A 13055-nucleotide genomic window follows, 5' to 3' on the forward strand; every position below is an offset into this window, starting at 1 on the left:
GGTGAAAACATGTTGGAATGAAAGGATGAAGAACATATGAACAACAAAAAGGAATACTGAACATTCAATGGAGGAACAAAACCAAACCTCAGTTACAGTGATGGTTTGCCACTGGTGAATACCCTGTAAGGCTTAACCCTGTAAGACAACATGTCAGTGGAGGAGGTCCTGGGAAAGCGTCGGATCACTGTGCTGTGTGTTTGTCATGCAACTGCACTGCAGCAAAGCAGTATGCTGCCCTAAGGTACAGTGGGGAATGCTGTACTTCAGCCCAGTGCTGGGTGGGGAATTCTGGGATTTGAAGTCCACACATCTTAAAGATGCTGAGGTTGAGAAACCCTGCTCTAGCCAGCTGCCCTGTCTATTCTCCTACAAGGTGTGGCTTATTTCCTCCCTAGTAATGTATAGCTTCCTGCAACTATTGCTTTGCCAGTTATAAAATTATTTCCATTAGGGACCGTTTCCCCACCCCTCACCCCCAGCAATGGCTCTATGCTATAAATCACTTCCATGGGAAATACTCTGCAACAGAGAGGGAGCAGTGCTCTTTTCGAGTCAGCAAAAATCTTGCACCAGCCTGTTTTAGGACTGATTTCTGCCTCAATCCAGTTAGGGTTCCTGAGACAGCCTTCTGGGAGGGAGGGAGGAAGAAAAAGAAAAGAAAAGAAGGGAGGAAGGAAGGAGGGAGGGAGGGCAGGCAGGCTCAGTACTCTCTCCAGGTTTGTCCTTGAGGAAGCTGTCTGCCCTTCTCTGACCCAGAACAATTTCTCCCAGCTCCCCGGAGCAGCAGTTGAGGGCCAGAAGAGAGGGCACAATCTTATCGGCTTCTTGGATGCCTGAATGCCTGATGTCCGCAGAAGCAATTCCCCAAGAGGCCTGCAGCAAAACCAGGGTGGCTCCTGTGGCATCGCCCAGATCGATTTAAGACAGGGATCACAACACACCTCATCCTGGTTGCACTTTCCACCCAGCTGAATGGCTCGTTCCCATTCCTGACATTTTGTGGGGATCCAGTTATGGGTGCCATAGTTCTGCCCCAGTCTGAGAAGCTTGGGTTTTCCAGCCCTGCCTTTAGGATGCTATCAACTGGTGCTAAGGCAAAACGTGGCTACAGGTAGTCCTCATTTAACAACCACTCATTTAGTGATGGTTCAGACTTACGATGGTGCTGAAAAAACTGACTTACAACTGGTTCTCACGCTTACAACTGTTGCAGCATCCCTGTGGTCACATGATCATGATTTGGGCACTTGGCAACCTGTTCGCATTTATGACCGTCGCAGTGTCCCGTGGTCATGTGATTGCCATTTTCAACCTTCCTGGCTGGCTTCTAGTAAGTAAAATCAATGGGGAACCATTTGATTTGCTTAACAACCATGTGGTTCACTTAATGCCCACAGTGATTCACTTAACAACTGCCACAAAAAGGTCATAAAATCAGGTCATGTTTGCTTAATGACCACTTTGCTTAGCAACCAAAATTCTGGTCTCAATTGGGGTCATTAAGTGAGGACTACCTGTAATTGGGTTTTAGAGCAGCATAGAGAGCAAATGTAGCAAGTTTGGCTAAGCAATGTGGGTTTAATGGGATGTCTCTGTGCCGCCTGGGTTTACAATTCATGCTAAACCCTACTGTGGATTATTTTGCTTTGGGATTAGCCTGTAGCGTGAACTTGGCCACTGTGGTTTGTGAACCCTGGCGTATGGATTAGGGCAATATGTGAACCTAGCCAGTAGTGGCAAATTAGAACATGGTTAAAACACAGTTTAGGATTAATCTTTAACCTAGCTCTCAAGCAGTCCTATCAAAGGAGCTGTCCTTACCCACTTGCCTGAACATGCTGCATTTAGCTCATGTTTCTCAACCCTGGCAACTTTAAGATGTGTGGACTTCAACTCCCAGAATTCCCCAGCCAGCACTGGCTGGGGAATTCTGGGAGTTGAAGTCCACACATCTTAAAGTTGCCGAGGTTGAGAAACACTGATTTAGCTGGATTTTTTTCATTTCCCCATCTGCGTGGCTGACGTGCAGAGGTTGGCTGTGCCAGTATATACCTGCTTTCCTACCTGATAGCTGTCAGATACATAAATCTGTTTGATTGTTAATGACAATGGTTAATAAAACCAGTGGCTCTTTTTATATGTTCTCCTGATTAAAACTCACATGGAATCTGAAACAGAAAGAGACAACTCTATCTTCCCTGCCTAGGATGATGGCTCTGATAGCAAATCTTCTTGAAAATGCTTCTTTAAGGGAAAAAGAAATAACTAATTTGTTTCAGCTACTTGCTTAACTGCCAGCTATGTGCTTCTCAAGGCTTTGTGTTGTTAGGAAAGCTGAGATAGGGAAGTTGATACAAGCAGTGGGTGTGTAAGTTCTATCTCTCTCAGATGAAGAGTTCTGTGTGACTCAGCCTTGACTATTTCTTTATACACAGAATTGGAACCAATAGAAAATATTCCTTTGCATCTTTCAGGCTGGTCTTTAGCCACTGGATAGACACGTGTCGTCTTTTGCGGACTGAATCTGAAATAGCAAGTACAAACAAAACCTTCCAGGTTCATGTTATCGTATGAGGTAACCTATCCCAAGTCCAGCCATAAATTGACTATAAATGTTAAAGTGTGTAATCCCTTTGAGATGGTCAAAGATTGCTAGCTATAAAGCAATACAGCAACTTCCTATCTTGCCATCTATACGACAAAGCGACGTGTGAGACATATGGACTATGAACAAAACCTAGAAGTTTTGTGTGGCAAAGGCCAAGAGTCACTTTAAAAATTGAAAATAAGAATATGTAAATCAGTGTATTGAACTAATAAAGAGGCAGGAGGCTGTGGCTTAAAGGACTCTTAGATTTTTTCTCCTCTAATGCTTAGTCAGCATCCTATGTCCACCAAGTTTTTGGCTATCTCTGAGGAATTCCTGACCCAGGAGGAGGTGGGTTGGGTTCTTCCCTCCTAAGGATATTTTTGGACTTATGCAAAATTTGGGTTTTCCCCAATGCTTCTGATTCCTGATACAGAAGGATTTATACAGCACACTTAGTTAAGGAAAGATCTAGTGGCGGCATTTCTACTGGGGGATAAAACTTCCTTAGTTTTTATCTTGGTTCATTGTTTTTCAGCTAAGTAGGTTGTGTGAATCCAGGCTATTGGCTTAGTTTATAGTCCAGGGTATTGTGTAAGCCCAGAAACTCAGATATGGTAGCCCTCTGCAAAATCAACCAAAAGCAACCAAACCAAATTATGGCTTAGCACAGGGATGAAAGGCCTGTGGCCCCAGTGCTACATGTGGCCCCTTTCTGTGGCCTCTGGGTTCCCTTTGCACTACGGCTGCTGAAAACTGATAGCAGAGCTTCCTGACATCTTGAGATAGGAATACTTGAAGAACACATCAGCGTATCACAGCTAAAAGAAAAAAAACAGCCCAAGAGCCCCCAAAACTTAGTTCCATCTCTTTGCTATTCTTTGTCTTCCTTCAAATGTTAAATGCGGCTCTTCGTTACAAAAGTTTTCTCAGCCTGTGAACCTATCAACATCAAAGTAATTTAAGAGAGCCATAGATCTTCGGATGGCAGAAAGTGTGAAGCTGGAAAAGTGAAAGTCATGGGCAGAATGTTTTCAAGTTATGAAACTGAAGAAGCATGTTTGCATATCATGTTAACTCAGAGTCTGCTGAATTAACTCAATTGCTTGTGTTTAATTACACTGGCTGAGTTTGCACAGCACACTTGAGCCACAGACTAGCCAGCCACATTTTAATTTAGTCTGTGGTTTATTTAGCTTTGGCTTAGCCTAAGGCAGTGTTTCTGAACCTTGGCAACTTGAAGATGTGTGGACTTCAACTCCCAGAATTCCCCAGGCAGCATGCCAAGGTTGAGAAACACTAACTTAAGGAGTTGTGTGAAACCAGTGAAGGACTCCAGGGAACGCCCCATTCAAAGACTGGGTTCATACATCCCCCTTAAGTAATATACATGTCATTCTGACAATATGTTGTGTGAACCCAGCCAAACAAGGTTTAAGAAACTATGGTTTATTGTGATGTGTGAAATGCTCTGACAAGCCATAGCACAGTGGAGATTCCAGCTGAAGACTTTTCCAGTTGTACCTGGAAGTGCTAAGAGAGGAACCTGGGCATTTCGTGTGCAGAGTATGTGCTCCATGCCTTCCCTTAAGTTGCAAAATTGGAATTTTACCAGTTATCTGTATACAGTGCTGTTATACTGCTGAAACTGAGTATTGGTTTTCTAAGAATGCCGGGCTATGGATGAGTGAGATATTATGCTTAGTTTAGTAGTCATAGATAGGCATCCAGAATATTGTATGTAAACCAGCCTGAGCTCTTTTCAGGAAGGTGCAAATAAATGAATAACTGTACTGAGTCAGTTCTTTGCTGCAATTACTCTGCAGTCTTTTGCAAAAATGATTCAATACCTAGTACTCAGTAATCTTCTTCAGTTAACACAGATTAAACAACAGTAGGGGCAGACTGTAGGTTTGCAGCATGATAGAGTTATAATTCGTATCTTTTTAGATATTTGAAGAATGCCATCATATCCCCTCTCAATCTTCTCTAGATTGACAGAAATGAGAATGTTCAATCTCTCTTCAAAGGATTAGATTTCAATCCCGCAATCATCCTTATTACACTTCTCTAAAATGGTTCCCGTTTCACTGGAATTATGTTTTTAGTGATGCAGCCCACAAATGTATTTGCCTTTTTTTTTGCAGCAACATCATATTGCTCATTTTTGTTTTATGATCAACCACTGTTCCAATACTTTTATTTTTCTCAAGTGCTATTGACAAGTCAGATATCCCTCATCCTGTATCTGGGGTTTGATTTGTTTTCTAAGTGAAAAACTTTGCCTTTCTCTCTTAAATTTCATGTTAAGGCTGTTTTTCTAAGTCAACATTTCTCAACCTTGGCAACTTTAAGAGGAGTGGACTGCAACTCCCAGACTTCCCCAGTGGAATTCTGGGAGTTGAAGTCCACTCCTCTTAAAGTTGCCAAGATTGAGAAACTCTGCTCTAACTTATCAAGTTTAATTTGAATTGCATTTGTCTTCTAGTGTACTAATTATCCCATGCAATTGGGTGTTCTCTATTTCCTCCCCATCTTCATCCAGATCATTATTAAAAATATTGAAGAGTAAAGAGCCCAAGCCTGAAATGTATGCTACGTCCCTGAATATCTCACTTGTTTCATGAAGAAGTATTTTAAGAGCAAGAGAAAACCCACATTTTATCTTGAGTGATAAAGTTACTCTCCTAGATCTCCCTCCTAAGCATAACTTTATGATTTGAAATTGCCTCAAATCAAGATCTGGAGCAATGGCTATCCTAAAATCCACCATGGCTTGATCTGAATTAAAGGACACCAAGTGCAGAATGCAGACCCTGTTGTAGAACCATGACTTCTGAGTGGCGCAAAGATTTAACGTCACTCAGAACCAAGCCGTGCTGCCCAGCGGAGCTCCGTTACTGTAAGGCGCCATTTTCTTTTCTCCCTTTCACCCAAGCCGGCCACGAGCTGGAGCTTTCCGTACAATGACGTAATAAGGAAGATGGCGCCGCCCGGAACAGGCAGAGAGGAACACGCATGCGTGGGCGTGCGGAGCTGGGGTCTGCTTGGAGAGGCTCTCTCGCTCTAGGCGCGTCCTTGGCTGTGGGGGCCGCGCGTGCATCGGAAGAGGTTGCTTCGCCGGCCGGACAGGTGCGTGCTGGCTGACCCGGGAGCTTTAGGCTTAGGCGGAGACTTGAGGAGGGGCGTCTGGGACCCAGCTGCAGCTAGATGCAAATTTCCCCAAAGGAGAAAAAAATAGAAAAGAGCAAAGCGGTTGCATCTGCCCCCCCCAGGATACCTAAACCGTTTGCTCAGGATAAGGAGTGCGAAAACGATCGAGGCCTTCGCCCTTTACGTTTCTGGTTCATTGTTTTAATGGTCTTTAATGCTATTGACCCGAGTTTGTTTTTGCTGTTTCGACTTGTGAGCCGCCCAGAGTCACGGAAGTGAGATGGGCGCCTACATAAATTGCATGAAATAAATAAGTAAGTCAACTAACTAACATCAGTTCAGGTGGAACAGCTGCCTGGTTCAGACGCTGCACAAAATTAAGCTTATTCGCCTCCTCCAGGAAACGCGGGCGCTGGAGCAAACGCATGAAGACTTTGAAACAAGACAAGAGCTTTGGTGAGGTGGTGGTGGTGTCGAGCGAGGCCGCTGTGGAGTTTTACTTCGTTGTGGGTTGTGTCTTAGGCAGGTGTGATTTAAACGCGTGTCAGGAAGGATCCTGGGTGCTCATTCATGAGTCTGGTGTCTTCCTTCCAGTCTTCCTTCCTTCCTTCCCCCATCTTAAAATACCTCTGGGCTGCTTACAACCTATAAAACAGTATTATAAAAACCAACAACAATAAAAATTAAAAAACCTGGTGCTGCAGCCTCACTTCTCTAATGCACCCACGGTATGTTGTGGGGACATGGATCCTCTCGCAGCTTGAAGTAGAATTTCATCCCGGTTTGCCTGGCAACTGCTTGGAATCACCTGCAGGTCAGCAAATGGGTAGAGAAGTGGGGTGCTCTGGCCCTCTGGCTGCCCTCCTCCACATGCAGGCTAGGAACGCAGCAGGTGCTGGGGGGGATGTGGACAATCCCACAATGCATGAATCCATGGTTTGATTAGCCATGATTGAATACATTCCATAGCCAGGGTTCACTCAATAGTCTAAGCCGCAAACTACAGTTTGTAAAACATACCCAACCCCCCTCACAGGGTTGTTGTGGGGAAAATAGTGAGTTTTAGGTATGTTTGCCACCTTGAGTTTTATATTTATATTTATGATATTAAAATCTAATTTAATAATAATGCTCTCTGGGCTCATACCACCCAAAGAAGCCAACATGTATTGGCTTAGCATGGCATGTTAACCCAACCACACTTCTGGATCGCCTTCTAGACTGCATCAGGGTTCTGTACCTCTTTTGAAGGCTAAGCTAGTCATTTTTGAGGGCTTATTGACCTCATTACAAGAAAATGGCCTGAGTGTCACTGTTTGCCTTTGGAAACTAATGCACCGCTAGGAACGCTATGAAATCCATGGTTCTACACTTCATTTAAAAAACACCACCACAACTAAATGTTCATTCAACTTCTAATTGACTTTGGTCTCCTAATTGACTTTTGGACAGTGGGAGATTATGTGCAAAAATCAGAACAGGAGAAATTAGCTATGCTTGCCTTTGATAAATCCTTCCTTTTGTTTGCAGAAATAATGTTGAAGGCATGTTTGTGTTTTATTGACTAGATTAGCTTTCTCCACTCTGTGTTAGAATTACAAATCCCATGTTGCTTGGAAATTTTGGGAGTTGTAATTCTAGCATGGCTGAAAGGTGTCAGGTGGGAGAACCAGGACTAGATTTAAAAAAATATATATATATTGTGTTCTCTGCTGTTGTAGGGAACATCGTAAAATGGAGGCTCCACCTGTTACTATGATGCCAGTCACTGGCGGTACCATTAATATGATGGAACACTTGCTTCAAGGTGAGTTATAGGCCAGGATTTGCTTGACTCTTATAACTGATTAATTCTACAGTATATGTCATTCCCTTAAAAGAATATAAAGTTCTTTAATCATTCAGGTGCACATTACACATTTAAAAAGACAGGTTGCTCTACAATATATACTCAACAGGGAACTAATCCTGACTATTTGAGTACTTAATTTGGCAGCCAAACCCACTTTACATTCAGATCTCATGAATTTGGGATGTACAAAATATAATTTGTGACTAGGCCTCCCTTGTTAAGAGGAATCCTAGCTGTGTCTTTTGTGAAGGGCTGTGCCTTTTTCTGCTCAGTACACTTTTAGAGAGACCCTGGTCCTATTCGTAGCTCTGCTTAGGTTTTAGAAGATGGCAGGTTGTTGGACAAGAACAAGCTTTTCTTGTGTCAGCAAAGATGGTTAGCTATTCAGTGTTGCCTTTTCTCCAGGTAGTGTTTTGGACCAAAGTCTGGAGAGTCTTCTTCATCGTCTCCGTGGCCTGTGTGACAACATGGAACCTGAGACTTTTGTAGATCATGAGATGGTCTTCCTTCTCAAAGGCCAACAGGCCAGCCCATTTGTTCTCCGCACACGACGCTCCATGGATAAACCTGGTGCTCCTTGGCACTTGCGGTATCTTGGACAGCCGGAAATGGGAGACAAAAACCGCCATGCCTTGGTACGGAATTGTGTTGATATTGCCACCTCAGACAACCTGACAGACTTCCTGGTAGAAATGGGCTTCCGCATGGATCATGAGTTTGTAGCCAAGGGGCATGTGTTCCGCAAAGGCATTATGAAGATTGTGGTGTACAAGATCTTCCGCATCCTCATCCCAGGAAACACTGAAAACACAGAGCCTTTGTCTCTCTCCTATCTTGTGGAGCTCAGCATTGTAGCACCAGCAGGACAGGACATGGTTTCTGATGACATGAGGAGTTTTGCTGAGCAGCTAAAGCCATTAGTCCATTTAGAGAAAATTGATCCTAAAAGATTGATGTGAGATGGATTGCAGCTGCAGCTGGATCTTTCCTTTTACAAAGGTGGAAGGGTTTCAGAAGCTTCAGAATTACGGATGGACAAAAATGTCTCGTATCCTTCTAAAGAAAAAAAAATTAGGATAATCTGGTTGCCTTACACTAATTTGAATGTAGATTATTTTCAAATGATTAACAATAAAGAAGATCATTATTGCTGTTGGCTTCCTCTTTTGACAGTAATAGTCAAATCTTCCTTGAGCCAGATTAATTTGAAATGTTTTTGATTTTTAGATTGGGGTTTTTTTTGGTTTGTTTTTATGATCACGACAAGTTTTGTGTAACCTAACATTTGTTTCTTTATTTTATTTTCTATCTTGCCTTTATTATTTTTATAAATAATATTTTATAAATAACTCAAGGCGGGGAACATACCCAATACTCCCCTCTCCTCCTATTTTCACCACAACAACCCCGTGAGGTGAGTTGGGCTGAGAGAGAGTGACTGGCCCAAGGTCACCCAGGCGGCTTTCATGCCTAAGGCGGGACTAGAACTCTCTGGACTAGAACCGTCACTAAATGAATGGTTGTTAATTGAGGACTACCTGTAAATGTATAAAACAGTAATGGATATATAGGATCTTTTTCCATTAGAAGTGTAATTATGCAGTCTTAAGTGATCCTGGCTTAAACTATATTAAATAATTATCTTATTGACTCAGATTAAAATTCGCCTAACATTGTTTCATGAAATAGATTTCTCTAAATTCTTGCTGATACAGGAGAGGTCCCCCTGGATCTGCTGGGGTTCCATCTCAGGTCTGGAACTGGCTCAGAAAAGTATTGCTCCACCTACAGGGGCTCAGTCATCCATTGGAAACTGGCCCTTGGTTCGGTTTGCTTTCTGGAAAGAGATTTTCACGACTGCTTTCCTAGCATCAATAATTAATATGTACAGATTGAAGTCCTAGTGAAAATTTAGCTACTACTTCAGTCATCACGAATCTGTAACCTTTTCAGATTTGAATTAATCCTTCCATGTGTCAGTAATAATTAACTTGCACTTCCTCCTGATTACGGCAATGCAATATCGTGCCACCTGGTCAGTAAGGTACTGAGACAAGTGGGGTGGGGAGAACATGGGGTCAGGGCAAGGCTTCTTCTCAGCATGGGACTGATACCACCTTCTACTCCAGTCTCCCTCTCATTGAGGACCACTGAAAATTCTTACCCTTTCTCCTTTATTGACTATATATTGTTAAGGGATGTGTAGAACATAAGGTGGTGGTGATGGAGCTCAAATAGTTGTGTAGACATTGAGGACCACTGAAAATTCTTACTCTTTCTCCTTTATTGACTGTATATTGTTAAGGGACGTGTAGAACATAAGGTGGTGGTGATGGAGCTCAAACAGTTGTGTAGACAAGTTTTAATGACAGATCACTCCAGCCATGCTTATTTGAGGTGAGTCTGCTGTGCAGCATGGTAGTGTGAACAGGAACAGAATGTAACATTGCCTACAGCAGTCTTTGTTCATCTTCAAAGAACCCTGCTACTCTTCTGTTATGTAATTGGTATAACACTCACCCTTTTGAGCTGGATCTTTCAAAACTGGACATAATTGTTCCACTAAATACCTTCCATGGTATATATGCTAATCATAAAGACTTGGCTAATAATAGTACACTGTGGTGGGTAGTGTGCATTTAATCACACCCTAGTTCTCTTCTAACTGTGATCCAGTATTACCAGAATGCTTTTAGAGATTCTTTTAAAAAATACCTATCCTAAAGCTTTGCTTGTGTCTTTGTCTCTTGGACTCAATACACTGCAGATATATTGAAGCTTAGGTGTGGAAGGCTTATAGAGTTGTGTTTGATTTCAGAAATCTTTAGTGCAGACCTAGATGTTGTAGCAGCCTTCAAGTGGTAGCCATTTCTGGAAGTTGCCAAAAGTTACCTGTGGCTGAATGCTCATGGGCATGCAATCCCATTGTGTTGCTTTCCTTACTGGAGGGTGTAAACTTATTCAGTTAAGCTGGCTAAGGAAAATGGGAGATATGGTGCTGCACATCTAGAGGATAGGCCATTTTAGAGTGGAGTCCTACTGAACTCAGAGTTACTTCTAATGAAGGCTTATGCTGACAAAATGCATTTCCAAGGGTTGCTTGTTTATTTACTTTTCATGCTTATATCCTATCCTAGCAAACACTAAAATACATTAACATCTATAAATAAAACTAAACAAGGGATAAAAATTCACAACTACAGTTGTAAAATCTCAGAAGGCAGTCTCAAAATCACCAAATCTTAGGAAGGCTAAAGTGTTTAACGTTTAAATTTTTCTTAAAACAAACCAGGGAGAGAGTCCATAAAACTGATGCCTCTAGTGAATAAGCCCTTGCTCTAAATGTTTCCATGCGGGCCTCCCTCTGGGTCAAAGATGAACAGAGCTCCCAGTTCATAACACACAGGAGGAGCCATTCCTTCATATAGACAGGGTCCAACTAGAGGGTCCAACACATCTGATGTAGAAGGAAAGGAGAAGTAGACTTGAGGGTTAATCAGCAAGTAGAGTGCACCAAACCCCTCGTGCTCTGACAGTAGCCCCCAGCAATTTTCTTACAAAAGTTAAAAAGCATTGGGGACAGCATAGATCAGTGTTTTTCACCCTTGGCAACTTGAAGATGTGTGGACTTCAACTCCCAGAATTCCCCAGCCAGCATGCTGGGACTTAAGTCCACTCATCTTCAAGTTGCCACGGTTGAAAAATGCTGGCATAAATTCTTGCAGCACTCTTCAGTTAAATAATCCAGATAGTTTACACTGAGATACAATAAGATAGAGTCTCTCTTCTGGGGAAGATGGGCGGTGATGAAATTTGGTAGATAAATAAATAAGATAGTAAGAAGTAGGTTGAAAGCAACAAAGCAGTAGTGCTAAGAAAAAAGGGTAAAGACAACCTTGAGTTGAGCTAGACTTCTGATGACTACACCGACGCTCTTAAGGAGTTTTCCTGGCACTAATATGGAAGTGGTTTGCCACTGTCTTTCTGTGAAGTTTCTCAACTTCACAGTCTAAAAGACAAAGTCTCCTTTGAGTCAAGCTTGATTCTTGGTGACCTCATGGATGTCAGTGTTTTTCTTAGCAAAAATAAGGAAATGCTTTGCAATTTCCTTCTGGTGTCCTTCCCAATCTAGCTACAGCCCTGGGATTCCAAATGGCAGTGGAACGCAAAGACCTCTTAGGATTTTGAAGAATGTGCCATGGCACACCTGTATGGCAGCAGGTGAGCTGATCTGACTCACCTGAGCCAGCTGTTGGCCATTTGTAAAAACAAATGTCAAACCTACAGTACAAATGAGACATAAACATACAAGAACTGCAAGTGCACAGACTGAATGTGTCATTGTTCCTGAATTCTACTCACAGGTAAATTACACAACATTGGCATGTTTTGCCTGCCTTTTTGCCACAAACAAGTAGCAGTCATCTCAAGTCGATCCAGTTTATGCTGATTGAGGAGGCTATGAAACAATGAGGGCTGAGACCTCACCAGCTAGAAAGGTTTCATAAATCTGTGATGTAATTTAAATGGAAAAGTCCACTGAGCTTTTCTTTGGTTTATAAAGCAGTCATGATCAGAAAAACAGTAGCAAAGCCCTAATAGGAATTCACGTGAAACTGTGTTTTGATATTTGACTGACTATGAGCGTAAAATCCTATCACAGAAATTTACTATTCATCTTTTGATAGGGCTTCATATGTAGCTACTGTAGTTTGTAAATCATGATTTATGACTTAGAATATTGTGCAAACCCAGGTTATGATTCAAAAGCCACGTTCAGTAGTATTGTCAAAAAAAAAAAATCCCAGAAAATCTTCGGATCAAAAAATATTTCATTTTTGCCCTTAAATGTCCTTAATGAATTTCTTTACCAAAAGGCTTAGAGTTTAAGCAATCCCTCTTCTTGGCTATCCATGTGTCCTATTCCTACTGTTTCACTTACTATTCTGGCACTAACATTGTTACTCTTCAAATAGCTTGACTTCTTTCTTAACATTGGCTGATTTGCCCATATACATTTTGCCAAATTGGAGTAGAATCTTGACAGCTCAAAAGGTTCTAGCGATTTGAAACTTACAACCCGGAGGAGGTAAGAACCAGGAGAGATGGTAGAATATACGCCCCCACTCTTGATTCCCAGACTGAGACCTTCCAGCTAGTTCATTGGCAATAGCTATATTGGCTGGGAATTCTGGAAGTGTGGTCCCAACACATCTCTGGAAGGCATCATGCTGGAGGAATACAATTCGTCCAGTATTTCCAAGAAAGTTGGGAGTAATTCAACATTTTCTTAACCATTTCCTCTAATTAAGATACTGGTTGGGTGTGTGCTAAACCATTTTGTTGTTTATTCGTTCAGTCGCTTCCGACTCTTCGTGACTTCACGGACCAGCCCACGCCAGAGTTTCCTGTCGGTCGTCAACACCCCCAGCTCCCCCAGGGACGAGTCCGTCACCTCTA

At 42.3% G+C, this 13055-nt stretch overlaps 1 protein-coding gene across 2 annotated transcripts; it reads left to right on the forward strand.

Moving 5' to 3' along the window:
• The first annotated feature begins 5613 nt into the window (after positions 1-5613).
• MED18 (mediator complex subunit 18) lies at positions 5614-8744 on the forward strand. 2 transcript variants are annotated; one of them, XM_063312425.1, is made up of 3 exons: positions 5614-5722; positions 7465-7550; positions 8001-8744. In XM_063312425.1, the coding sequence occupies exons 2-3, from the start codon at positions 7478-7480 to the stop codon at positions 8552-8554; spliced, it is 627 nt and encodes a 208-aa protein (XP_063168495.1). In that variant the 5' UTR covers positions 5614-5722; positions 7465-7477; the 3' UTR covers positions 8555-8744. The 2 variants fall into 2 exon arrangements, with proteins under 2 accessions (XP_063168495.1, XP_063168496.1); XM_063312426.1 differs by lacking the exon at positions 5614-5722 and adding an exon at positions 6183-6204.
• Positions 8745-13055: the final 4311 nt, after the last annotated feature.

Source organism: Candoia aspera, chromosome 10 (genome assembly GCF_035149785.1).
Source record: "Candoia aspera isolate rCanAsp1 chromosome 10, rCanAsp1.hap2, whole genome shotgun sequence".
Taxonomy (NCBI): domain Eukaryota; kingdom Metazoa; phylum Chordata; class Lepidosauria; order Squamata; family Boidae; genus Candoia; species Candoia aspera.